The 24,723-nt window shown below is 65.3% G+C and overlaps 8 protein-coding genes across 8 annotated transcripts in view; 3 read left to right on the forward strand and 5 right to left on the reverse strand.

The window, feature by feature from the left end:
* Positions 1-653, forward strand: part of EMIHUDRAFT_458997 (hypothetical protein) — a gene marked incomplete at both ends in the record, with an annotated part of 2,697 nt that extends 2,044 nt beyond the window's left edge. The window contains 3 exons of the mRNA XM_005769641.1: positions 38-235; positions 310-564; positions 645-653. Coding sequence (XP_005769698.1) covers positions 38-235; positions 310-564; positions 645-653 — 462 coding nt within the window. The remainder of the gene's footprint in view (positions 1-37; positions 236-309; positions 565-644) is intronic.
* Positions 654-1,057: 404 nt separating this feature from the next.
* EMIHUDRAFT_470296 (hypothetical protein) lies at positions 1,058-3,238 on the reverse strand (the record flags this gene model as incomplete). The annotated part of the gene is made up of 7 exons (XM_005769642.1): positions 1,058-1,312; positions 1,536-1,592; positions 1,676-1,786; positions 1,858-1,968; positions 2,104-2,151; positions 2,269-2,559; positions 2,626-3,238. Coding segments are annotated over 7 exons (1,486 nt in total), but the record flags the coding sequence as incomplete, so codon positions are not given.
* Positions 3,239-3,610: 372 nt separating this feature from the next.
* EMIHUDRAFT_118610 (hypothetical protein) lies at positions 3,611-4,921 on the reverse strand (the record flags this gene model as incomplete). Its single annotated transcript, XM_005769643.1, has 1 exon — positions 3,611-4,921. One exon carries the CDS (start codon positions 4,919-4,921, stop codon positions 3,611-3,613), a length of 1,311 nt encoding a protein of 436 aa, XP_005769700.1.
* A 3,346-nt stretch (positions 4,922-8,267) lies between these two features.
* EMIHUDRAFT_244176 (hypothetical protein) lies at positions 8,268-9,190 on the forward strand (the record flags this gene model as incomplete). Its single annotated transcript, XM_005769644.1, has 2 exons — positions 8,268-8,479; positions 8,521-9,190. The coding sequence occupies 2 exons, from the start codon at positions 8,268-8,270 to the stop codon at positions 9,188-9,190; spliced, it is 882 nt and encodes a 293-aa protein (XP_005769701.1).
* A 2,480-nt stretch (positions 9,191-11,670) lies between these two features.
* On the forward strand, positions 11,671-13,022 carry EMIHUDRAFT_445221 (hypothetical protein). Its single transcript, XM_005769645.1, has 2 exons — positions 11,671-12,456; positions 12,525-13,022. The coding sequence occupies exons 1-2, from the start codon at positions 11,682-11,684 to the stop codon at positions 12,638-12,640; spliced, it is 891 nt and encodes a 296-aa protein (XP_005769702.1). The 5' UTR covers positions 11,671-11,681; the 3' UTR covers positions 12,641-13,022.
* Positions 12,997-15,102, reverse strand: EMIHUDRAFT_458999 (hypothetical protein; the record flags this gene model as incomplete). The annotated part of the gene is made up of 2 exons (XM_005769646.1): positions 12,997-13,062; positions 13,931-15,102. The coding sequence occupies one exon, from the start codon at positions 15,100-15,102 to the stop codon at positions 14,029-14,031; it is 1,074 nt and encodes a 357-aa protein (XP_005769703.1). The 3' UTR covers positions 12,997-13,062; positions 13,931-14,028.
* A 4,315-nt stretch (positions 15,103-19,417) lies between these two features.
* Positions 19,418-20,488, reverse strand: EMIHUDRAFT_445223 (hypothetical protein). Its single transcript, XM_005769647.1, has one exon. It carries the CDS (start codon positions 20,430-20,432, stop codon positions 19,653-19,655), a length of 780 nt encoding a protein of 259 aa, XP_005769704.1. The 5' UTR covers positions 20,433-20,488; the 3' UTR covers positions 19,418-19,652.
* A 3,752-nt stretch (positions 20,489-24,240) lies between these two features.
* The window catches only part of EMIHUDRAFT_244186 (hypothetical protein), a gene marked incomplete at both ends in the record, with an annotated part of 1,387 nt that continues 904 nt past the window's right edge, over positions 24,241-24,723 (reverse strand). Inside the window, 2 exons of the mRNA XM_005769648.1 lie at positions 24,241-24,273; positions 24,419-24,618. Of these exons, the coding sequence (XP_005769705.1) occupies positions 24,241-24,273; positions 24,419-24,618 (233 nt within the window). The remainder of the gene's footprint in view (positions 24,274-24,418; positions 24,619-24,723) is intronic.

Here is a 24,723-nt window from a genome sequence, read left to right on the forward strand (position 1 = left end):
GGCAAAGACAAACTCGATGCTCGACCACGACGTCCAGCACGGGCTGGGCCGCACGTACCGCTACTACAGGGGGGGCGTCCCGCTCGTCACCCCGTTCGGGCACGGCCTCTCCTACACCACCTTCGAGCTCGCGATCGGGGAGCCGCGCGGCGGCTGGACCCTCTCCACCGCCTCGGCCACCGCGCTGCACGTGAGCGTCGTGCTCACGAACGTCGGCCCTCGCGAGGGGGACGAGGTGCGGGCGGGCGCATGGCTAGCGCCGCGGCCTCCCCTCACCGCCTATACCCTCCGCCGCCTCAGGTGGTGCAGGCGTACTTTGCGCCGCTGTCGCTCGCCGCGCCCGGCGTGCCCAACCACCCGATCAAGGCGCTCTGGGGCTTCGAGCGCGTGAGCGACCTCGGCAGCGGCGAGTCGGCCACGGTGACCTTCTCGCTCGGCGCGCGCGACCTCCAGCTCAGCGACCTGAACGGAGACCTCGTGCTCGCGCCCGGCAAGTACAACGTCACCTTCGAGAACGGCGCGGGAGCCGTCGCGGCACGCACCGTGACGCTCACGGGAGAGAGGGTCGTCGCGGAGCCCTTCCCGCAGCCCGCGGCTCCTGCGCCACAGGCCCGTCGGGCGCCCGCGGCCTCGGGCGCGACTAGCGGAACTAGCGCACAGCGGCGGGAATGAGACACGTCGCCCCATCTTTATTTACACTCCGTCACAAAAATCTGTCGAGTACTCGAGTAAAAAGATGAATAAAAACTCGGGTCTGACGTCTCTCCAGACGCCCGAGAGTTTGAGGTTTTGACTGTTTAGTGTTTTAAATTGCACGTCGAGCGAGACGACAGGCGAGACCGAGAGAGACGGAGCACCGAGCACGGACGTCCCCGCAGTGCGCGCACAGACGAGACTGCTCGCGAGCTGATTTTCTAGATAAACGTACCGTGCTCTCAAGGAGAAAAAGCAGAATACCCACGAGAAACACACACATGCCGACAATTCCAAAACACACAGCGGGAGCGCGAGGCCCTGATATCTACATCGCGATGGATCGCGCACAGAATGAGCTGAGTCAAACGGGGCCCGCGGGGTCGTCGGCCCCGTCGGGGCCGGGCTCGACAGCGGGCGGCGCGCCGCCCGTGTTCGCCGCCATGTCTGCCACCAGCCGCGAGACGATCCGCGGGTCTCTCCGCGCCTGCTCGACGAGGTTGCGCACAAAGAGCGGGTCGCGCGGCAGCGCGCCCGTCTCGAACTGGGCGCGCAGCCAGTACGCCTGCTGACCCGGCGCGACGTCGCCTGCGCTGAGCGAAGCGAGCTCCTCGAGGTCCTGTGGAGGGGAAATTCCGAGAAGGTTCAGGGGAGGGCCTCGCGGCGCGCGCCCTGACGACGAGATCTCGTAGCGCTCCCGCGTCCTCATCTGCGGCTCGGCGGCTCCTCCCGCCGCCGCGAGCAGCCTCGAGGAGAGGTCCTAGGCAAGCACACGCCCGCCCTTCAACATGACATCCTCGCAGACCAGAGCCGCCTCGAGGAGCGTCCCTCAGCAGGGTGACAGTCGGGTCGCCGCGCAGGATCTGGAGCTGCAGCGTGTTGATGTCGGAGAAGGCGACCTGTTCACAAGCGGCCGCTGGGAAGAGAGCCGGCCCGCAGCTCCATACTCATCGCAGCGCATGCTCATGGCGGAGGAGGCAACCTTGCGCAATGTGCCCAAGTCGCGCATCGCCCGCGACGCAAAGGAGCTGCGAGGTCCGCGCCCCGTCCCGATCTCGTACTCCGCCGCGGCGCGCTCGAGCAGCCCGATGTCCTACTCTCGCCACGAGGAGGTGACTCGCGGCTCCTCGTCGCCGGGCCCGCCAGGAGGCGGCCCGTGTGCGCCTCGTCGACGACACGGCGCAAGCTCTCCACGTCCTCGAGAGCGCGGCGGGTGAGCGTCTCCCGCGAGACCTGCTCCACCTGCTGCAGGCCCTGCTGTAGCCCTTCTCGCACCTACAGACGACGCACACCAGACCACCCGTCCGGGACATGTCCGGGACATGTCCGGGACATGCCCGGGACATGCCCGGGACATGTCCGGGAGACATGCCCCGCCCCCCAAGCCCCTCCCCGCCGGCCGCCCCGCACCTCCGCCGCGTCGGCGAGCCCGCGCCGGTGCGAGATGAGGACCAGCTCCTGCGGGGCGGTGTCGGGAGAACGGGACCTCGTCGCGGACGCCGTGGCATTGGTGTGTCATGGGTGTGTCGCCTCCGCAGGGGTGGGATGGGCGTGTTCCTGGATGCCGCGCTTGACCGCGAGCGGCGGCGCCAGGCGTGGGTCGTCGGGCGGCTCGATGCGCAGCAGCTGCTCGTACGCGAGGATGGCGCCGGAGATGTCGCGCAGCGCCTCGTGCGCCTCGGCGAGCCGCTCCTGCGAGACGGGCGTCGCGGACGGGTCGTGGACGTGTCGTGGACGACGCCTCGCGAGCCGCGGCGAGTCTCTCGCCCACGCCAGCGCGCGAGACTCCTCCGAGAGCCGCGCCGCCGCCGCGTCCGCGCGGCTGTCCGGCAGCACCGCGTCGAGGAGCGTCAGCAGCTGCACCGCCTGTTCACACCCTCGGGCCGTGAAGAGCCGCTGCCCGCGCCGAGGCCCAGTGGCGAGTGGCGCCGCCTGCTGCGCGTCCTCGAGCGCACGCTGGCGCGAACGCACCCACCCCTGCCCGCTGAGCCCGGTGTAGACGCGCGACCGCCGCACCAGCAGCTGCACCAGCCACGCCGCCTGCTCCGCCGTCGGCGCGCCTGCTCGCCCGCGCCGCTCGCGCACGCGCAGCACCGAGGAGGGCAGGCTGCGCCACTGCGGCCCCAGCCCGGCCGCGAGCGCCAGCCGGACGGCGCGCCCGTACGCGTCCAGCGCCTCCGTCAGCCGCCCCTCCTCGTCGTGCTCGCTGCCGCGCTCGCCTGTGCCGTACGCCTCGATCAGCCGCGGGTCGACCTCCGCGCCGGCGCGGCGGAGCACGTCGGCTGCAGAGGCGGCGTCGTTGACGCGCTCGACAAACTCGCCCGTATTGGTGAGCTGCAGCACGACGCCGCGGTCGCACCGCGCGAGGCACGAGCACCCATTGAGCACGACGCCGTCGCGCGGAGCCAGGAAGCGCAGGGCGGCGAGGGTGGAGTCGCCGGCGCCCACGCTGCACATGCCCTCGCCGCCCATGGTGCAGACCCGGATCCTGACGGGCGCCGGCGATGGCGACGCGGATGGTGAAGCGAGGAAGAGAGAGAGCATTTCCCACTCAAGCACGAAAAGAATTCTCAACCTCACACTAATGGCGCGCACTGGCACTAGATCCTGCTCGTGCAGGTGGGGACCCTGTCCCTCTCCCACCCCTCGTTTGGCGTGCCCGTTTTATTTATTTATTTATACTGGCACTAACGCAAAAAGAATTGGAAAGCCGCAGAGTCCGTGCTCGGAGAGATAGAGAGAGGGGGGCGGGGGGAGGGAGCTGGGAGGGACAGAGGCGGACAGGGAGGGTGGGAGAGAGGGGGGGGGGGGGGGCGTGACGATGCAAAAAAGTGAAAAAAAACGCGTCTAAATCTTGGTTCAAAACGCTTGAAATGTGGGGCGCGGACGTCGGGAGGAGCTCTGGCCTCTGCTCGGGTCAGCTCGCAGCTGCTTCGGGAGGGCGACAGGCCGGGTCCCAGTTGTGGTCAACCACGCGGCTTGCGGCGCCGGGCGGGCCATCAAAGACGAAGTGCGCCTCGAAGTAGGAGTCGGCGCGGGCGAGCAGGTGTGGCATCCAGATCTTGTCGTCGGCCCACATCTGCTCGTAGGGCACGGCATCGACGCTGCACGGCGAAGCCGCCGCCGGCTGCTCTGCCGCCAGGTTGGGCGTCGCCTCGAGCACGCGCACGCGCATCGGCGCGTGCGCGGAGGAGGGCGGGAAGGAGAAGAGCATCAGCCCTGCGAGGCGGAGGCGGGGCGAGGCGAGGGCGACGCCCGCGTCGGCGAGCGCCGCCGAGGCCGCCTCCTTTGCAGCCGCGCAGAGCTGCGCCTCGCTCGCGTCGTCTCCTCGCTCGCCGGTGCTGCCGGCGCAGCCAAAGTGGAGCCGCCAGCCGAGCGCGTTCGGCACGCGCAGCAGCACGCGGCGCTGCGCGCGGTCGTGGAGGACGACCATCGTCAGCTCGCGACCGCCGTCGAGGGCGGACGGCGGGACGGCGTCGATGCTCCTCGCGCCAGCCACCGGCGCCAGCAGGCGCAGCCGCTCTCGCGGCCCGTCGCGCGGCTCGTGCGCCGCGGTCGGGGGCGCCGCCTCCTTTCGCCACACCGTGGCCAGGAAGGGCTGGTGCGCGCGCGCGCGGCCGGGAGGCCGGTAGAACTTGTCGAGGAGACTCAGGCCGGCCGCCTCGCAGGTCGCAAGCCACGTCTCCTCCGACAGCCAGCAGACGTACGAGCGCGTCGTGGCGGTGCGACCGTCCGTCCAGCCCTCCTTGTCCTGGCCAAAGCCGTGCGCGTTGGAGACAAACAGCACTCCGTGCGGGCGGAGCGCGTGGCGGAGGGATGCGAGGGCTCCCGGCAGCGCGGCGCGCGGCAAGTGGAAGAGGCAGGCGTTGCAAAAGATGCCGTCGAACCGCTCGGCAGGGAGGTCCAGGGCGCATAGGTCCTGCTCCCACACCTCGCAGCCGGAGGCCTCGCGCGACATCCTGCAAAAGGCTGGCACGCCGTCGAGGCCAACGGCTCGGTGCCCGAGCTGGGTGAAGGCAACGAGGTCGCGGCCCGAGGCAGAGCAGACGTCGAGGATGTCGAGAGGAGCCTGGAGGCCGGCGAGCGGCCGCAGCAGCGCATCGATGTTCTGCGAGACGTCGTGATTGAGGTTGCCGCGTGCGTAGCCCTCGGCCACCGAGGCGTAGTCCTCGAGCGTCGCTCGGCAAGCGTCGCGAACCGCGTCGGCGGTGCTCGCGGGAGCACGCATGTAGCCTGGAGCAAGCGGCGGACAGAACAGAGTCGCCGCGCCGAGCCAAGCGCTTGGGCTTGTAGCCTGGCGAGTTCGCGCGAAAGAAAGAAAGAAATAAGCCACCCAAGGGGAGGATGGGAGAACGAACCTCACGCGAGCACACACACACACACACACACACACACACACACACACACACACACACACACACACACACACACACACACACACACACACACACACACACACACACACACACACACACACACACACACACACACACTCCTACCTCCCCAGAAATCCCGAGGAGGCGCACAGCGCCTAGATATGTCTTGTGTTGCTGTGTGCTGCACGCCCTGCGAGCGGGGCGGGGTGCGCACTGACCCTCTGTGTTCGTGTGCGTCGCCCATCTCTCCCTGGAGATGACTGCTCTATTTATTTATTTATAGAACGAACCTCACGCGCGCGGGTGCTTCTTGGAGCACTTGGAGTGCGGTCATTAACCTCACATCCAGGGCCGGGGAGCTCAGAAGCGCACCCTGTTGTGCGAGGGAGCTTCGTTGTAAATTCTTTCTTTGTTTCGATCTCAACTCCTCGAACCCTGGCGAGTGTCTATCTTGAGCACTTGAGCACTGGATAGGGTCGATTCCGCGTGGTACGGGACCCCTCGATCGTCTCGCCCTCCCTCACTGGTATGTTCATTGGGGGGGGTCATAACAAACACGGTACAGGATCGAGGTGCACGCTGCCGAAGCAGTGTCGTCCCCCCTCTCCCCGACGGCGATGGCGGTGTGACCGATCGAGCTACAAGAGGAGCTTGTTCAGCAGGATCCGGGTGGGCGGAGCAGTACCTCACTTCCTCAATGGGTGAGCCTCAGAACCCCAGCAGTCTCGGACCCATCACCCCTCGGCTCGCGTGGATTCGAACCACCGCCGGGATGGAAGCTTCCTGCTTCCATCTGATTAGTTGTCCATTCTTTGAATCCATCCTGTTAATTGTCAAAATTCCTGTTGTGCAGGAGGGGAGGGGGCTCTGACGGAGTGCGTGGCGGGAGAGGGCAGGGAGTGGGCGCGGGGGAGGGGGGGGGGGGGGGCTCACCCGTGCAAAAAGCATCAATTAATAATAGTAAGGAAGACATGTTGCCCGGCCGTTCAAGAAGTCCGTCTCGATTTTCGTTTTTTCCCCCCAGACCACTCGGGAAACTTTTACGAAAGGCAAAGTTTTACTTGACCCCTCGACCACTCGGGCAACTTTTACGAAAGGCAAAGTTTTACTTGACCACTCGGGCAGATTCGATTGCATTTTACCACTCGGGCAAACTCGATGAAACGGGCGGACGGAAACGCGTTTGCGACGGCTCGCCGGAGAGCATGCATGGAGCGGCCGGTGCGCCGCCGCAGCTCACCGATGGAGCCTACGTCGCGGCTCAATCCACTGACGTAGCAGCACTGCGACACACTCTCCAAGCACGGCCTCTGGCGTTGCGATTGCACAGAGAGCGAGCAATAGGCGCCAAAAGCACAGATCTGTGTGCAGTGGATTTCCATGTAGGTCGCGCCCAGCGAGCGGACAACCGCGGGTCTCGGATGCTCTCCCGGACGCGAGCCCACCGTGCGAGTGGCGGACCCGGAGGCGGCCGGCCCAGCTCACCCCCAGAGAGGCCATGGCCAGGGTCAGGCATAAAAGGGGGGTGTTTTTCCGTCCGTCCACTCCGCTCTGTCTGTAGGAGTGACTTCAAGAAGTCACTTAGTGAGTGACTTCTCGAAGTCACTCGCCCCCGCGCGCACAGTACGTGCTCTAGCGGCCGGCCCGTGCACCGTGCGAGCCCCCGCGGACTCGGCCCCAGTCGGGCCGCGACGGGAGAGGCTCCTAGAGCAGCTTGGCGGAGTTAAAAATTGGTTTCTCCTTCCTCAGTGGTGTGCCGGTGATAGTACTAGCACGCGCCAGTTCGCACCTGTGTCGAGCCTGTGTGCTGTGAGAGAGAGTTGTATTGTTTAAATTCTCCTTCCTCGAGACGATTGCTGGAGCGCTCGTCCCCGCGGGCAAGAGGCGATATACGGCGCTGCCTCCGCACCGCTACGCGATGACACAAGCGACGCAATCCCGGCGACATGCAGGCACCCAATGCTGTGCCGGAGGCTGACTGGTCGAGACGGTCGACCTCGTCGTGGCTCTTCCACGCGCCGCCGCTTCTCGTGTGGACAGCTGGTTCGGCTCGGACGCAGTGGACAAGAGGACCACCACATTCGCTGGCACACCGCGGCCGACGCTGTCTGCGCTCCCACGCAAGCGCCGGTATCCAAATCGAATGCATGCGTTACTGCGCTTACTGCGCGCCGCCGCCTACCTCAGACTCTCAATACCAATGCGCACGCTCCGGCATCGACTACATTGGTCTGCGCGAATTCGAGGCGCCGTGCGACGTTTGAGGCGGACAGCCCTAGGAGACACGGCGTCTGTGCTCGTGTTTATTGTGCTCGTGTTCAAGCAAGAAGCATCAGTGCGGGTACATGCGGTCCTACCACTGCACACAGTGCTTCCCGGACCCGAGCCAGGTTGGCTACGCGATCTGCAGCCCGGTCGGGACAAAAGCTGGCGACCCTCACCGGCTTTGCCAAGCACCTGCTCGAAGAGGAGCCGTCGCATCGGGCACAGCAGCGCCCCCCCGCCGCGACGCGGCGATCGTCCATCGCCGTACCGGCGACCTGAGCCTGCGCCTGCGCCGGCAGCGGCGGCGCCGGCCGCCGCGGCGCCGGCAGCCGCAGTGCCCCGTGCGCGCCGCCGCATCATCTAGAGGTGAGACGGGGTGAGTGGCGAGTGTGCGGCGGCCGGAGGGCGCGTCAGACGACCGCGAGGGCGGCCCACATGCGGAGTGACTTTTAGAAGTCAACCCGTTTCGGGCGTCTCACCGGCGTACTTGAGGTGCTTCAGACGGACGCAGTGGGCTGTCGGCAAGGTAGGTGAGTGTCTAGGGGTCATCTCTAGGCTGGTTAGCCTTGATTTTGATCAAAGATCTGCGCAAGAAACGGTCGCGATGCCTCGTGTGAACGCTTTGAAGAGTGACTTCTCGAAGTCACTCGGTCCTACGGAGAGACACGAGTAGAGCCGACAGCTGAGTAGAGACCACGCCTCACTTTTTCACAGTGCTTTTCGCTGCGCATGCTCGAGCCCCCGGCGAGGGCTTGTGCTGTGAATAGCAGGCGTGGTCTCTACTCGGAACTCGCCAGCTGCATCGCCACCTGAATTTTGTTTTTTCAGTTTTCTTCGATTGACACTTCTCGACACTTCGCTCACCATTCCGGACCGTGCATCATCACCTACGAACTCCTCACCGTGTACCTCCTCGTGTCCGGTCGGCAGGGCATGATCACCTTTCTCCCCTGCACAGACTTTGAGGAGATCGCTCGGATCCTCGACGACAAGCGCCTCGGCGGCCAGCGCACCGAGGCCTGGGCGATACTCAAGTGGCTGCGGGCGCCGGAGCAGTACCCAAAGCTAGTCAGAGCGGGGTATTGCTCCATGTGGAAGGGGTTTGAGCCGGCGCTCGTCTGCTACGTCAACGCGATGCTCCGAGAGTGGGCTCGTAGGGGCTTCCGCAACGACCTCCTCGCTCCAGGGGATGCTTCTCTTGGGCAGGGGATGCTTCTCTTGGGCTCGACGAACCTGCCTCGCCTCCTCCGATGCCGCCGTGGCTCGGCGAGGAGGCGCTCCACTCGTGCCACCGCAGTGCGCTGATGGCGAAGCTGCCAACGCACTACTCACAGTACGGCTGGCCCGAGACCGGCGAGGACCACGACGGCTCCTACCTCTGGCCCGATCGCCGCGACGACGGGTGGGTGCTGCGGTGGCCGGTGGCGGCGAAGCGGCCCGCCATCCGGCTCTCGCGCGCCGACGTGCCTCCGCCTCCCTCCGCCGCCGCTGAGCCGGCCCTCGCCTGCCGCAAGCGATCCCGATGCGAGGACGGTCCGGGGCGTTCGGCCCTTCAGGCCGAATGGACCAGGCTGACAAAGGAGGAGCTGCCCAAGCTCGCAAAGGGGCGGCGCTGGCCGATCTGCCTCGACCATTGCTTTCAGCGGGTCGCGCTCGACGCGGCGTTCGGCGGGTGCTGGTACGACCACCTCGACCGCAAGCGAGGCGCCGCGATCCGGCAGATTGCAGACGCCGACCTGGCGCGCGCCGTCCAGGCAGCGCGGCGGATGCGCGACGAGGGCGCCGCGGCGGTGGATGAGATGAACGCGGAGAGCCTGCGCTGGAGGGGCAAGGCTGGCCCAAAGCGCAAGCGGTGAGGGGACGGGGAGGAGCGCTCACGCTAGGCGTAGTCGAAGATGAGGACATTGCTCTTGAGCCTTGAGGCGGCACTTAGGTCGGCACTTGTTCTTGAGCACTAAGAAGGTGGATGTGGATGCGGCTAGCCATGCTTCACCACTCTGCTCTTCTACGTGTATGGAGCACCGTGTTGTTATCTCCGATCCGCCGAGAGTGGATTTTTTTCGGCCCCTTTGGCTATGGCGTATGGGAGATCGCGCTCTGCTCACTACGATTCGCGACCGAAAACACCCGCCATTCCGAGCCCAACTCGACACATGCCCCCTACTGGCCAACAAGGAGCAACCGCCTCCACTCCCCGCCTCGGCCTGCGCCAGGGGCGGTTCCACACATACACACGCTAGACTAGCTTCTGCACAAGCCGCGGGGTGCCGCTTGACTGGCTCTCTCAGTCGGTGGCGGTGCCTGGCGCCATTGCCGCCCCAGCCGAGCCTAGCTCGCGATCGGCGGCGTGGTGGCGCGCGCCGTCAGCGCCACGAGCATCTGCACCAGCCACGCGGGCGCCTCGACGCCGACCGGGAGGGGCGGCGGGGAGGCCTCGCCTCCGTCCCTCTCCTCGACGTCGTCAGAGACGGCGGCGGCGGCGGCGAGGGGCGCGGCCGCTCGCACGGCGCCCTTGTCCGCCGCCTCGTTCTGCTCCGCGCGCACTATCAGCGCGACAAACGAGGCGGGGCCGGCGGCGCCAGCAGACGCCTTGCGGGAGAAGCGCCAGCCGAGGTGCTTGGGAGCGCCGGTGCCCTCGCCGGTGCACACCACAAAGTGCGACCAGGCGTAGTCTGTGAACCATGAGTCTGCCGCCTCGGCGGCCGGAGCGGGCACCTCGGTGATCCCGCTCGGGTCAATCTCGGACACTAGCGCTAGGTCAAAGGGCAGCTCGCGCTTGCTGAGCCGGGCGGGCTGGCGGAAGGTGAAGACGGGAACACTCGCCCCTCCGTGCTTGCGCGTTCGCACGCGCACAAAGGTGTCGGCCTGGCGCGAGAGCGCCGCGGCCTCAAGGAGAAGCGTGGACGGCGGCAGCGCCTGCGCCGGACAGCAACCGGCGGCGGGCTGCGCGTCGTGCGGGTTGCCCTCGGCTAGGAGGGCGTCCAATGCGGAGGTGGAGGGATAAAGGAGGGCGAGAATCAGGGGGAGGCGTGGGTCGGGCATTTCGGTACGGTGTCGGCGCCGAACTATGGGCGCGAGGTAGACAAGAATTCGGGCTGCCATGGCGCAAGTGGCCGCGTTCAAGCGGCATTTTGCTGGCGTCGGCGCCGCCGAGCGCTGCACAGAGTGCACATTCACTGAACACCAACGACAGGTGTGCGACTACGCGCTCGTCTTTCTCGTCTACGAGGAGAAGAACGACGGCGAAGCGCCGTACTCGGTCTCCTTCACCGCGACGCAGAACGGCCGTCATCGTCCAGGCGGCCGATGCGGCGGCCGATGCGGCGGCCGATGCGGCGGCCGATGCGGCGGCGGGGCGGCGCAGAGCACGCGTGCTCTGCGCGAGTGCGAGCGCGGGATCGCTCAGGATCAGCAGCACGGCGGCCGCGAGCCGGAGAGGCCCGACAGCCGACATACCAGCTGAAGTAAGGGGGCGTTGTTGTTCGCCTTTGGCGCGACGCGCAGTGTGGACGCGCGCCGCCCAGCGCCGGACGTGCCGGAGCCGGTCCGGCGCGCGCGCGGGCGGCCAGCGCCTGTAAACAGACAGCTGCCGCCCGCACGTTCAAAGCTAGACTGTGGATACCCATCACTGAGGGTATGGGGGTGGGCGCCACCCTGGGGCTACCCATAGCATCGTCGGCTCAGTGATAAATAAATAAATAAATACAACGGACATCCCAAGCTAGGGCTGGGTCGAGGACAGACACGTCCCCACCTTTGCAGGATTTTGCAAAAGCGAGGGGGGAGGGCGCATCGCCGCGCGGAGAGGGCTGGGCACAGGGCACAGGGGATCTCTCTCGCATAGGATATGCACTCGGCGGCACGAGGGCAAGGCTGGGCGTCCTATGTTTGTGCTCCCCCCCGGACCCCTCGCTCTCGGGCACTAACCATCTGACCACTCATCGACGGGGCTTGGCGAGCGGCCGCGCTGCGGGGCAGGGCTGGTGAGGATGGGCTCTGGCCACTCGCCCGTGCGGTTGTAACCGCGCATCAGCCGAACGGAGGCCTCGACCGCCCCTCGCGGCAAGCTCTCGAGCATCTCGAGCAGCTCTCCCGCCGCCATCGCCGCCTCGAACTGCTCCCTCATGCCGAGCGCGCCGCATACCCTGCGGACCGCCTCCTGCTGCACCTCGTCCGGCGTATCGGTTTCATAGCCGGACGAGTCAGCGGAGGCGGCCCGCTTGGCGGGCGGAGAGTCGGGCGACGGCGAGCGGCTCAGTGATGGGTATCCTGTTTATGTGTTTCATTTTCTTCCGCAATCAAGCCGGGGAATCGAGGGAAGCTTCTCTGGGTTTGGCTGGGAAGGCCATGCTTAGCCTCGGCCCCCTCGCGAGCCCGGCGCTGGTCGCGGGCCCGACCGCGAGCGGCGCGAGCCCGGCGACGGTCGCGGGCCCGACGGCGGCCGCGCCTCGCGCGCTGCGGCGCGCGTCGCCGGTGATGCAGATGGCCTTCAACGATCTGTACGACCCCTACTACAACCCGTACCAGCCGATTGCGACCGACACGCTGGGCACCTACCGCGACCCATACTACCCGGGGCCATTCTACGGCCCGCCTGGCGCGTACGGCTGGGGAGGCTACTACGGTGGCTACGGGCCCTGGGTCGGCTACGGCATTGGGCCCTGGAACGGCGACGGCTACCGAGGCGTCCCTCGCACGCGGGCAGAGGCGCGGATGGAGGCACGCGCTTACGGGAAGGCCGCGCAGCTTGCGTACGCGCCCGGGGCGCAAGAGTACGGCGCGAGCCCGGCGCAGCAGGCGGAGATGGCCAAGCAGCGGGCCGAGGCGGCGCAGGCGCAGGCGAGCCAGGCGCAGGCAGAGGCGGAGGCGGCGGTCGAGGCGGCGCGGGTGGAGGAGCAGCAGGCAAAGGTGCGCGAGGAGGAGGCGGCGCGGTTGCAGCAGGCGGCCGCGGAGGCGAGGGAACGCGCCGAGGCCTCCGCGCGCATGGCGGCCGAGGATGCCTCCAAGGCGTTCGAGGCGGAGACGGCCGCCGCGACGATGCCGGGGACGATGCCGGGGCAGTACTACGGGAACGCCGCCTACGGGAACACCGCCTACGGGAACGCCGCCGCCCCCTACGGCGGCGCCGCCGCCGCCGGCTGTGGATAGACGAGCTGAATCGGCACGGTTCACGCGCCGTGGTGTGAACAGGCGCTCCCCCCGCTAGCAACCGCGCGCAGGGCGGCCGCCGCGACCGGCCGCGCTACCTCGAGGACTCGGTCGGGCAGGGAGGGCAGAGCCTCGGGGACTCCAACATGCAGCTCTGAGGGCGGTCGTGCCGCCGCTGCTTGAGGGCTGGCCGCGCCGCCGCCCATTCCATTCTCTTCGACCCGTCCGATGTGTCGTCGATTTGCTCTACGACCGGTCCGGTTTGGTCGGCGTCGAGGCACTCGCGAGGGAGGGGTCGGGGCCGACGCGAGGGGAGACGCGGCCAGCGCGCGGGGGCTGAGGGCACGACCCGGCAGCGTTCCTCGGAGGCTGACGGGTTGTGTCCGAGAGCGGATCGGGTCTCTGACTGAAGGACCGCGTCGCGCGCAGGACTTTTCGCGTTTCATTTCACGCTGTGTGTGCTCTCTTTTAGCTACGTGTTAATGTACCTATGTGCGTGTTGACTTGTTGTCGTCATGGTGTCAAAAAGTTTAGGACGAATAAGGTGCGCCGATGCGCGGGCGAGCGAGATCGCATGGGCCGGCATGGCGCCGGGGTGGCGCTCTGGCTACACTGCGTCGTACTGGCAGCTCGCTCTGGCGCACATGGGGCAAGGTGGTCGAGATAGTTGAGGGCAGTTATGACGACGATGACAAGTGGGTCCCCGGACTCGGCGACGACGCGAGGCTCTGGGGCTGTGGCGGTGGCGCTGATCGCTTCTTCGCTCAGTGCTCGATGGCGCCGGGCGCCAACGGCTTCATCAACCCGGATCACATGCGCCCACTGACTGGTTCGGAGAAGCCTTCAACGTGGACTTCGCTTGGCATTCGCATGACCCCTGAGTGGGAATCGATGATCCTGCGTAACCCACGAGGCTACTGCACTTCGGTCAACCTCGCGTCATCTGCCAACGGCACGGGCACGTACCGCGCCGAGCTGTGGCGTGGCGGCCAGCTCGTGCACACCTTCATGATCGGCATCTTTCCCCACCCGGGCTCGCAGTCGTGGGGCGATGTCGAGGATCGCGAGCAGCAGCACGCCAAGTTCCTGCGCGACCTTGCCTTTCGTACGCCGTCGCAGACGCACGTGATCCGCATCAACGCCGACGATTTCGACTGAGCTGACCCTCGGCTGTGATCGAGCTGTGCCTGCCAACAGCAAGGCGCCAAGGGACGACGTGTCGCCTTGCTGGGTACTTGGCTGGGCGCACGCTTCACGAGCCGTCTGTTGGGAGAGGGAACACTGGAGAGGAGAGGGAGGCCGGCACACGTCACGATAGCACACGTGACACGCGCTCTTTTTTTTCTTGGACACAAACACATGCGACAATCCGATCGCGACACTGAGATATAGGTCGGCTAACTATTGGCTGACTATCAAATATGTTGTGCCGCATCCGCACATGCCCGATGCCCGTCGGCGAGCGAGCACTTGCGACTTGGAGTGCGAGAGAGGCTCCAGGCTGAGACCTGAGTCCTGAGAGAGAGCGGGGGTCCACGACTAAAATTCACACCGCCGCTCCTCGAAGCCGGCCCGCCCTCCCCTTGCCGAGGCCTTTGGGCGGCTCGCCGATGTAGGCCTGGCACGCGCCGCGCAGCCCGAGGCAGTTCCCCCAGCTGGAATTTGCGCCCGCCTGCACCCGCACGTACCCTCCCTCGCCAAAGCCCGGCCCCCAGCTGTTCTTGAGCTTCCAGAAGGGCAGCCACGGCTCGACGGAAGTGTCGACGCCGAAGCCGACCAGCAGGACGGCGTGGTCCACGCGGGTGTGGTTGCAGCCCGCGCCGGAGATGACGCCGCCTCGGTACCCCTGCAAGGAGGCGTCGATGGAGACCGAGAGCGGGCCGTGCTGCAGCCACGCGAGCATCTGCGCCTCGTCGGCGTGCACGAGGCAGCTGGCGCCGCTGATGTGGGCCGCGCTCAGTGCCGGGTCGGCGGCCGTCGCGTTGCAGGGCGAGCGGCAGCCTCGGATGGTCGGGTCGGAGTGGTTGGCCAGCGGGTAGACGGCGCTCGGCGCGAGGCCTATAGCAGGGCGTGCAGCAGATAGTCGGGAGTGGAACAAAGCAGCATGATTGCTCTCCGTTTTTTTCGGCGCAAGGCCCTTGTGCACGCTCGAGACCCAGCCCATGCCATACGGGCCGGTGTACGACGCGCAATCGATCATCTCTTGCTCGGAGAGCTTCACTAGCCCGTGGCCGCGCAGGAACCACTGCGCCTCGATGTCGGCCGTCGCTGAGAACTGGGCGCACGTGCCACACCGGCCCTGCGAGATGGGCGGGTTCACGGCGCCGCGGCTCACCCAATCAATCGGCCCCGCCTCTCGAATGGAAGCCTCGTCGAACGGCAGCCGCCGCTCGGTGCCCGCCGTGTCGATCGGCCCGCCGCGCAGGCCGGAGAGCTCGCTAGCCGTCCAGTCGGCGGTCCAGTCCAGCTCAAAGCGTGCGTGTGGATTCGCTTGGCTGGATGTTTCGACGGCGAGCTTCGCGCGCTCCCAAATCCCCAGCCGTGAGGCCTCCTCCGCAACGGTCGCGTAGGAGCGGCCGTGCGCGAGCTTCCAGTCGGCGAAGGTGGGCGGCGTTGTCATGGAGCGAGCGAGCGAGAGCAGCGGCGGGACGGCAGATTTTTTTTGCATGCCTTCGATGTGATAGGGCTAGCCGCAGGCAGCTAGCCCATGAGGAGGGCGTCCATAGACACCTCACTAGACCCCACATACGGTCTCGTCCGTGCCTTGCGGCCGGCGAGATTGCTAGAGGTGGAGCATGCTGCTCTAGCCTCACATGTCACTTCCTGTCGTCTGTTGTTTGTTGTGCTCTTGTTTGTTTCTCTTGGCACCTTGGAGTGCTGGGGGGGGCGACAGGGAGGATATGGCCTTGAGTTATGTGTACGCCAACTCAGGGTGTGTGGCAGCCAGCTGGCTGTGTGTCTTGTGAGCCTTTTGTGTCGGTGTGTGTCGCTCGTGCGTGTCGTCATCATCTGTCCAGCGTCCACCCATACCGCGTTGGTGTCCAGTCCGAGCCTGGCTGTTCTTCACCTTTCTACCTACCTACCTATGTGATCTGTGATCTGCTGAGGGAGGGTGTAGAGATGTAGAGTGTAGAGCGCTGTAGAGCTGTAGAGCTGGAGAGCGCTGTAGAGCTGTAGAGCTCTACATCCGCCGCGTGACGAGGCGCGTGCGTTGTAGAGCGATGTAGAGGCGCTCTACAACGTGAAATCTCTACAACAAACTCTACATCATAAGCGCGAACGCGGCACGGTCGCTCTCCGACATTAGGCGCGTTGCACTTGTGCCAGTGCTGCCCTGGCCTTCTGTCTGCCCGCCCAATGGGTGGCAGGTGCCTCTGCTGCTGTGGCATGCCTCACGGCTGCGACTGGCCGGCGCCTCGGCGCGTCAGCTCGGCTCGGCGTAGCGATAGTGGCCAGCGCAACTCGCCTGGACTCAACGCTCAGCCAGGAGCTTCCGCACGCGCTGGCGCGAGGCATGGCGCATGCAGCGCGTCTGAATGCTCGCCTCTCGCCTCGCGCAAATGCGACCGTCCTCGCAGCCGACAGTCCACCGCCTGCTAAAGAAGCACTGCGACGAATGCGGCACCGGCGACGCATGGCAGGCTGGTCATGACGCAGTTATAGGGTGTTGTGTGCCGTCAGAGGGACTCTCTGTGTGTCAGTGATAGTCAGGGCCGTCCATCAGAGCTCCAGTAAGCTCGGAGACACCCCATTAGTGCGACTCGACCTCTTTGAGTCACTGCCTTCCCGGCGGTTTGGCTGTAGAGCCTCTACAACAAACTCTACCGCAAAATCGCGCTCTACATCGCTCTACAACGCAGGCGCCTCGTCACGCGGCGGATGTAGAGCTCTACTGTCTACAGCTCTACAGCGCTCCAGAGCGCTCTACATCTCTACAGCTCTACAGCAGCGCTCTACACTCTACATCCTCTACACCCTCCCTCAGGTGATCTGTAAGGGTCCGCCCGCAGGCGCATTTTGTATACCGAGGCGGTGCCCGGTGCCGAACCTGTCGGACCTTAAGACTCACAGCATTGTAGATCCCTGGGCGAGGGTGATGGCGCGTCCCCGTCGGGTCAGGGCTGAGGGCGGGGGAGACCAACCCGATCTCTCCGGCGTCCCGGGAGCGTGATTGACACTTCCCCCTGCGCCAACAGCCCCGTGGAGGGAGACCGCTCGTCTAGCCAATCAGCCTTAAGCGAGCGGCCTGGCCGTTGGAATGGCCGAGTTTGGTGGACTTGCGTCCTCGCATCGATCGTGGTTACAAGTAAGTAGCGTTATGAACAGAACACCCACCATGAACCACGTTCATCGGGAAGGGGGAGGTCTGTGACCTGCCTATTCGCCCGGCATGCGAGGGCATGCCCTGGGGGGTCGACGGGCCCCCGGGGGCGACGGGGGTGCTCTCCGGCCGCGGCGGCCGAAAACGGGGGTCTCCAGTACGGTCCAGTAATGAAGTGATGCACTTGATGCAAGGGTGCCATTGTGCTCTACTACAAAAGTTGCGTGAGATGCCCAAGTCTCAGACACTGAATCCTAAGCGGAGCTGAGTTCTGACGGTGTGAACACGAGCAACCGGAGTGACGACCGGGACCGGGCCGCACGCCGGGAGTGCCCCGACTAGCAGTGGCGGGCGCGGACGAGCGAATGAGAGGTCGTTATCTGTGGAAGATGTGTTATTAGAGACTAGGATTGCCTATCTCTCACTGAAAGGGACCTCTCATTCGCTCGTCCGCACCCGTCACCGCTCACGGAGTGCTCCGCGTGCCGCACCGGCCGCCGCCGGCCGCCGGCCGCTCACGGTAACGGAACAGTCTTACTACTCCGCAACGTTGAGCTGGATCATACTGAATAGTGCTCCTGAAAGCCCTCTCTCTGGGCTCTGCAACACAGTAGCAGCTCACGACTAGCAGCTGCTGTGGCTGTATTTGTAGCCATTTTTAGGCTTCAACTGGTCCCAAACTAGTAGCAACACCTCATGAAAATCAGTCAAAAGCCCCAAAAGATCGGCGCCTGCGGCGGGCTTCCTGGGGCTGCGCCCCAGACCCCCTTGACTGGGAGGACCCCCCCAAGAGCACCCCCGTCGCCCCCGGGGCCCGTCGATCCCCCAGGGGGCATGCGCGGCCTTTCGGAGCCCCCTTCCTCTGTCGGCTTAGTACGGTTGGTCAGCGCGTCTCCGTCTGAAATCATCTCTAGGCTTCCGTGGCGGGCCCTCCTTCCGCTGGCGCTCCCGCTTTCTCTTCGCTTTCGTCATCTGCTCCTCGGACCCTAGCTCGGACCTCGCCCTCGTGATGCTGTTGGTTCGCCCCCTGCCCCTCTCCCTGACTCATCGAATCGCTACGTTCATTCTCAAAATCGCCCCCGCTTCCTCGGCGGCTGGGACGCCTCGTCCTCTGGCTGTTCCTCGTCTACGTCCATCACTGTAAACTCGTCGTCTGTCTGCAGTGGCTGCCGCGCTTCGTTTGGATGCTTGGATGGCCCGTTTCGGGTGGTTGCTCGCTCGGTCCTGCTCCTGGCTCTGTTGTGCGGTCGGGCATGTCATGAAACACATGCGGCGGACACACGCATATGGCATATCGCTCTCGGGCCCACAAAAAGAAAACTTTCAAAAAAGAATCACAAACTCTCATCTAGTGGACAGCCAATCGGCTTGAATGGGCTCCAGCGTGGTGGGCGCTCGGCCGGAGGCCGCATGGCTGCACGTAGCTGGCGGTCGGCTCGGGTACAGCGAGTAAGTCAGCGTTGCGCCGAGTCCCGCACCCTCGAGGTGCGCCAGTTGCCGCCAGATGGTGGCGATGTGCTTTCTCGCGCCGCGCGCGCTCTTCTTGAGCGACAGGTAGGTCGACGACGCCTCCCACAGCCGAGCGCGCGATAGGCTGACGACGTGGTCGAGGCACTGCGGGCGGTGGTTGCACGATGGGACGCAGGGGGAGAAAGCGGACATGCGGAGGAGATGGCCGCCCACGTCGCGTGGCGCGATGAAGAGATAATCCTGGTCGACGGCGACCAGCCCGGGGCGAAGCAGGCTGTCAAGGGAGGGCGAGCACTCCCACCTCAGGTCTGGCCGGCTCTGGAGGATGTACTCGTACCGCCTGGCCGTGCGGCGCTCCTCGGCTTCGATGCCTTTCATGCAGCCCGCCCACCTCACGATCAGCGCGGCACGCGGCACATTCTCGTAGGCGACCGAGCACGGGACGGCGGACGATGTCTTTGCCGACTTGTTTGTGCGGACGCGCAGGTGTGTGGGCAGCAGCTCCCGGTCGGGTTGCAGCAACCACGAGCGCAGCCTGCCGCTGCCGTTGAGGAGGGTCCGCAGCCTCGCCACGCGAGACGTCTCGACAGGAAACCACCCGTCGCAGTCTCGCGAGCCCGCTGGTGCGAGCGCGGGTGCATGCATCTGCCCTGGGCGCGGCATGACGGCGTGAAGCAGCCCGCCGCGAGGAGCGCGCCAGACGAACTCGGCGCGCGTGCCATTGATCGTCATGCAGCGGGAGTATTCGGCCGAGGCCTGGACAAAGATGTCTGGCTGCAAGACGTCAAGCACCACCGCCTTGAAGTGAGCGGCGACCTGATCGTCGTGCAGGAGGGCACGCATCTGCCCGGCCAAGCACATCGCGGAGCGCGGCGGCATGTGGTGCCCGGTGCGAGGTGGAGAATGAATGAGGAACGCGCGAGCGCTGGAAGTAAGAAAAAGCACACACGGGAGAGATCCCCCGTGCCCTGTGCCCAGCCCTCTCCGCGCCGCGATGCGCGCCCCCCCCTCCCCTTTTGCAAAATGCAGTTCACTACGCGCTACGGGTACTATGTTCGTAAGAGCTACATACACTGAAAATCCTGGGGGACGTGTCTGTCCCGCTCGACCAGCCCTAGCGCCTAGGAATAGCTTGGCATGTCCGTTTTATTTATTTGTAGTTGCCCAAGTGCTCCTCAGGCTAATGTGTAATGACCGCACTCCAAAGTGCCTCAAGTGGCAAGTGCGGGCTGCGGCGGCGGGCGGGACCACACCACTGCGCACACTGCTAGGCACACTGGCGCTGGCACGGACACGTGTGCACCACGGAGCTTCTCAAAAAACGACAACAAGTTGGGCACGCCTCCCTGCCTCCCTAGAGCTATGAGCTCTCTCTAGAGTCATCGCAGCTCCTTGTTGCGGGCGCGCCGCCTCCTCAGCGCGGCTGCGGCCGGCGCGACGACGACCGCAGACGCCGCGGCCGGCGTCGCACACAGGTCGGCGAGGGCGGAGCAGGCCGCGCCGCAGGCGGCGCGGAGGACGAGGGCGGCCGCGAGCAGGGCGGCCCACCGCACGGCTTGCCTCGCCCACGCGCGAAGGCAGAGGAGGTAGGAGCGATGCAGCGTCCGCCTCCGCAGAGCCGCGAGCTGCACGTCCTCGCCGTCGTACCGGATGCACTCGAGCCCGGGCACCGCGAGCGAGCGCAGGATCGCCTTTGCCAGACTCGTGTGCGAGGCGGCGGCAAAGGTGCTCGTCGAGTCCTCCTCCTCCGCCGCGTCCTCGACGATCAGCTCAAAGCCGGGGTGCTGCGGCGCGTACTCGGTCGCGTCGTACACTCCGAATGTGCCCGCCAGGCCGCCCGCCGCCTCGCCGTCAATCTTTAGGAGGAGGCGACCCGACCGCCGCTGCGCGAGGAGCTTCCAAGAGCGAGCGAACTCGAAGTAGGCCTGCTTTGGCGAGAGGCCGTCATTTTCCCGCGGTGGCTGCCCGTGAAAGAGGAGCCGCAGGATGCGCGAGTGGTGGCGCCAGAGCAACGCCGTCCACACCTGCTCCTCGTTTGCGGCGGCGCGGAGCGCGGCGCAGGCGCGCGATGCAGCGAGCAGCGAGACCGCGTCGGCAAAGCTCAGCGCGTGGACGAGGAGCTCAGGAGTGAGGGAGCGGAGCGGGGATGGGTGCTCCATATGTTTGTTCTGGCGAACTGCTTCACGCGACTGGAGGGGTCTGGACTGTACGTCGACGCTACTTCACGTGCGCGGCCGATGCCTCTTCGGTCGGGGAGCGAGGGAAAAAGTAATTCCGCTACGCTAAGTACTGCACCACAGCTCCCTCCCTTGGGTTGTGTGTTTTCTTTCTTTCTTTGCACCACACCTCTCCTTAAAATCCCTGTGTGGTGGCGGCGTGCCGTCCTCCCATCCCTCCCTTGGGTTGTCTGTTTTCTTTCTTTCTTTTTTGCCTCCCATCCCTCCCTTGGGTTGTCTGTTTTCTTTCTTTCTTTCTTTGCACTCCAAGTGCTCCAAGGGCCGCAGGGCGCGGAGGGCTTGTTGGCGAGCCAAAATGGTAAAACAATATACCTACAAACAAAAATGGTGATGTCCGAGGCGCTGCGCTAGGCTCAGAGCGAGTTCGCGCTGCGCTAGGGCCTAGGCTCAGACGGCGAGTTCGCGCTGGCCGCTGCGCTAGGCTCACACAGACGGAGACGGCGAGTGGGAGTGCGCTGCGATCGATAGCGAGGGAGGGCGAGACGATCGAGTGGTCCCCGTACCATGCGGAATCGACCCTATCCAGTGCTTTAGTGCTCAAGAAAGAAAAGGACAGACCCAGACAGCTGTGACCTGCGCGGAGTGGGGGCCCTGCGGCTTGCACGCGCCGCGGGCCGATTGCGGGCAGGAGGAGGGGGAGATGGCCATGCCCCCTCCTTTGGTGATGTCCCTTGGGGTGTGGACGGATGTCGGCGCTGTGAACAGCGCCGGGACCGACCCGTCCGGCGGCCCTGGGGGGGATGCCTCTGTGCGCGCGACCTTTGACACCCGGCCGCCGCTCAGCTCGCGTCCCACGATTTCCATCGCGCCTCTTCACGACCAGTACGCTTGTGGAATCGTTTGCTCCAGAACTATTAAAGAAAACAAAATACGCGAAACCCCCACCCCCCCAATTCTCCGACGAGCGACGTAGCCAGCCCTCTTGTGGCTTCGACGCACACGCTACTTCAGCCACAGAGTCCTGGACATGTCTATCAGAACTTCCTTGGGGGTGGGAGTCGCTAAACATATTCCCCGGGGCGGTCACCGCTGCCGCCCCCGGGGCGGTCGCCGCTGCGCCGCCCCACAGGGCGATTTCGGCAAGTTTCATTATGAGTCGCCAGTTCGAACTATGAGTTGTCGATTCGACTCTCGGGGCCGCAGTCGTTGCTGCCCCCGTCCCCCCCTCGGGTTCGTCAAGCGCCCGCCGTTCAAGTTTCGGGCGCTCATGCCTAAGTGAGGGTGTGAACGGGACTATGCCCCTCCCTGAGAACGAGCAGCACACCCCCTCAGTGACTAGCCGATGCGCATTACATCCTAGTCGCTGGACCTAACCACGGCTCGTCCCTATCCTGTTGGGCTAGTGCGGCCTCCCTGATCCATCTGGCTCTTCGTTCGGTTTGGTCTACATTCCATCTTCCGCGCGGGCACGACTGGTTCTAGCACTTTGGTTTGCGCCAAACGGATGGCCAATTCCCCTTCTTTCTGTTTATTGCATCCGCACGCAACGTTTCCTGTCGCGCTTCATCGTCACTCCCTTCCCTGGGGTCATCTGACTGATCTCTCTCTCTCTCTCTCTCGACTCTCCTCTTCTTTCTGATCTGTCTGACTGATCCTTCCTGTTTCTCCCTCCCTCCCACCCCTCGTCCCCTCCCTCCAGCACAGGTATGAGCTCGTCAAATCTGGGAGAGAGAGAGGGGATACAAACAGACCAGGGAAACGAGGCGGCGACAGCAGTTGTCTCATCCAAAAAGGTTCCGCCCCTGACGCGATTCACCCGATAACGTCACCGTCAGGGGCAAAATGCTGCCAGAAGGGGTACAACGACCCTCGGCTCCTGCCTGCCTCGCTCCCTGCCCACCCCGCTGACCCCGGGCCCGCGGAACGTAGGCCTCGATCATCTTTTGGACCCACGAGCCGCACCTGCGCAAGGTGGCGCCCGTCGTTCTGAAGATCCCGATAAACTTGGCGATCCCTGCTTCGGTCGTTCTGGAGCTTGGCCCGCCTCCAGAGACGGTGCGGCCGCCGCGCTGCTCGCCCTGCTTGCTACCACGCGCTCAGCGCCGTCGCGCCCCACCGCCCCAGGTGCGACCCGGCTTCGAGCTGTCAGACGAGTTCCAACCCGAGATCTGGCAGCCAGCCCCGCTCGTTGACCAATGCCTCCTCCTTTAGCACCTGGCAGCAGTTCCCCTCACCCCGCGATGGCGCCCGCAGGTTCAAGCCCACGAGCTCATACACGTTCAGTGTTGCTCCCGCCCCCGTCATCTCCCACCGCGCCCAGCGGCTCTGGGAGAGACTCAAGACCATCCGTCTCGCTGACGGCCGCATGGTAATGCTCTCCAAGGCCACACCTCCCAGCTGACCACCACCCCCGACCCACCGGTGTGCTCGCCCGTGCACAGCTGCTGCCAGCTCGTGTCTTCGACCTCAATACCGCGTGAGCCTATTAGCCCGACAATATAGGGCCAACGCACCGGCTAATAGTACGAGCATGAAGCGGTTTTCACGCGAGCCCCCGGCCTCGCACAGGTACTACTACCAGCGCGTCGAGTGGGTTAACCTCCGTCCGTCGCCAGTCGCGGGCAACCCCCTTCCGATGGTCGAGGAGGCCGCCGAGATGTCGTGTGACGGCCAAGAATGCAACACGCTACATGGCGCGGGGAATGTGGTGACTGCACTTCGCCATTTTTGACTTCCGGCACGCGCATATTTTCCGGGGACGGGCATTCGCTGCGAGAGACAAGCCGTAACGGCGTGCGTGCCTATTCGGGGGCGCCGCCTGTGCTGAGAGCGCTTTGGTCGCATTTTATTTCAGTTTCGGACATCTGGAGCCGAGAGAAATCAGTCAACCACACTAGATGAGAGGGCTCCCTCGGGGGTTTTGTGTGTACATTTGTTGAACTAGCCGGGGGGGCAGTCGGCGGAGACGAAGGGGCAACTCCGTCCACGCTTGGGACTTGGCTCTAAGCACTAACGAGGGCCGGCAGGGGGGAGACTTGCGAGCAGCGAGAGGGGGTCTCCGGACTCCGCTGTCGGGCCGAGCGTTTTTGATCTCTCGGTAAGTGGGGGGCCGAGCCGCCTCGGGGTGGCGGGCGGGCGGGCGTGTTGAAAAACAGAAAACAGAAAACAGAGGGGGGCCAGGGCCCCCACTACGATTAGACACACGCACCTGGCTCCTGGGACAAGGCGAGAACGCGCAGCATGTGCAGTACCGTTCAGCGGAGGGGGGGGGGGGGGGGGAGCCGAGGGGGCGACGTCCCGACACGGCAGGTTGCAGCTGACCCCGGGAGAGAGAGACACGAGCGATGGCACGCCCCCAATGACCCTAGACAGACATGACGAGCCGACAGCGATGCAGCGGCAGCGAAGGCGGCGAGGAGAGCCCGCGCTGCAGAGCTCCGCCGGGCGGCAGCAGAGACATCGGCGGACGGGGGAGCACGGGACACGTCGGCATAGGAGCCAGGGGGGTGGGAGAGTTGAGTCAGGTGCAGCAGCACCGTCTCGGCAGCGAGGCCGACGATGGCGACGGCGGCGACGTAGGCGAGACGGTGGCGAGGGTGGCGACGGTCACGATGAAGGTGGCTTGACGAAATGGATGACGCCATCGCGCAACATGACATCCTCGATGTCGTCGTCCTCTAGGCGGCGCGCAGCGCCGCTCTCGCAGGCTGTTTTTGACGGTTTCTACACTTTGTTTTTGTTTTCAGTCTAGGGGGCCCGACCCCCTCAGAGGCGGCGGGCGGGCGCCCACTTACCGAGAGATCAAAAACGCTCGGCCCCTCGCCTGTCGGTACTCTCTCACCTTGTGGCGTGTGAGCTGTGACGCGAGAGGGACGTGTAACGGTTTCCTTTAAGAATCAAAGCCTCGAGATATCAAGCAAGCAAACAACAAACCAATGTCATCGACCCGCCGCGACGTGCCGATACACCTCCGGGTGTGCCGCGGCGTCCGCATACACGGCCGGCATCAGAGCGTGCAAGTCACCAGGCTCGAAGCACGCGAGCATGTCGCCGAGCCCCGCCGCTTGCATCGCCCGCCCCACGCGCTCGTCGCGGCTGCCGCCCGCCCGAGGCGCGGCCTCGCCCGCCGCCTCCTGGGAGCGAGCCGCCGTCGCCGACGACGCACATTCTGTCAGCAGGCGCGAGGACGACGATATCTCTAGCGCACCCGCCCACTAGACGACAAATACGTGCACAGAGACCGACCGCGGCTGGGACCTCTGCGCACCCGCCA

The sequence above is a fragment of the Emiliania huxleyi genome (assembly GCF_000372725.1).
Source record: "Emiliania huxleyi CCMP1516 unplaced genomic scaffold EMIHUscaffold_412, whole genome shotgun sequence".
NCBI classification, from domain to species: Eukaryota; Haptophyta; order Isochrysidales; family Noelaerhabdaceae; genus Emiliania; species Emiliania huxleyi.

Excerpts from the sequence above, each read along its gene's own strand:
- EMIHUDRAFT_445221 (XM_005769645.1), top strand. The coding sequence starts at position 11,682 with ATGCTTAGCCTCGGCCCCCTCGCGAGCCCGGCGCTGGTCGCGGGCCCG. Across the intron at positions 12,457-12,524 it reads CGCCGCCGCCCCCTACGGCG|GCGCTCCCCCCGCTAGCAAC; the intron begins GCGCCGCCGCCG and ends TGGTGTGAACAG.
- EMIHUDRAFT_445223 (XM_005769647.1), bottom strand. The coding sequence starts at position 20,432 with ATGGAGCACCCATCCCCGCTCCGCTCCCTCACTCCTGAGCTCCTCGTC.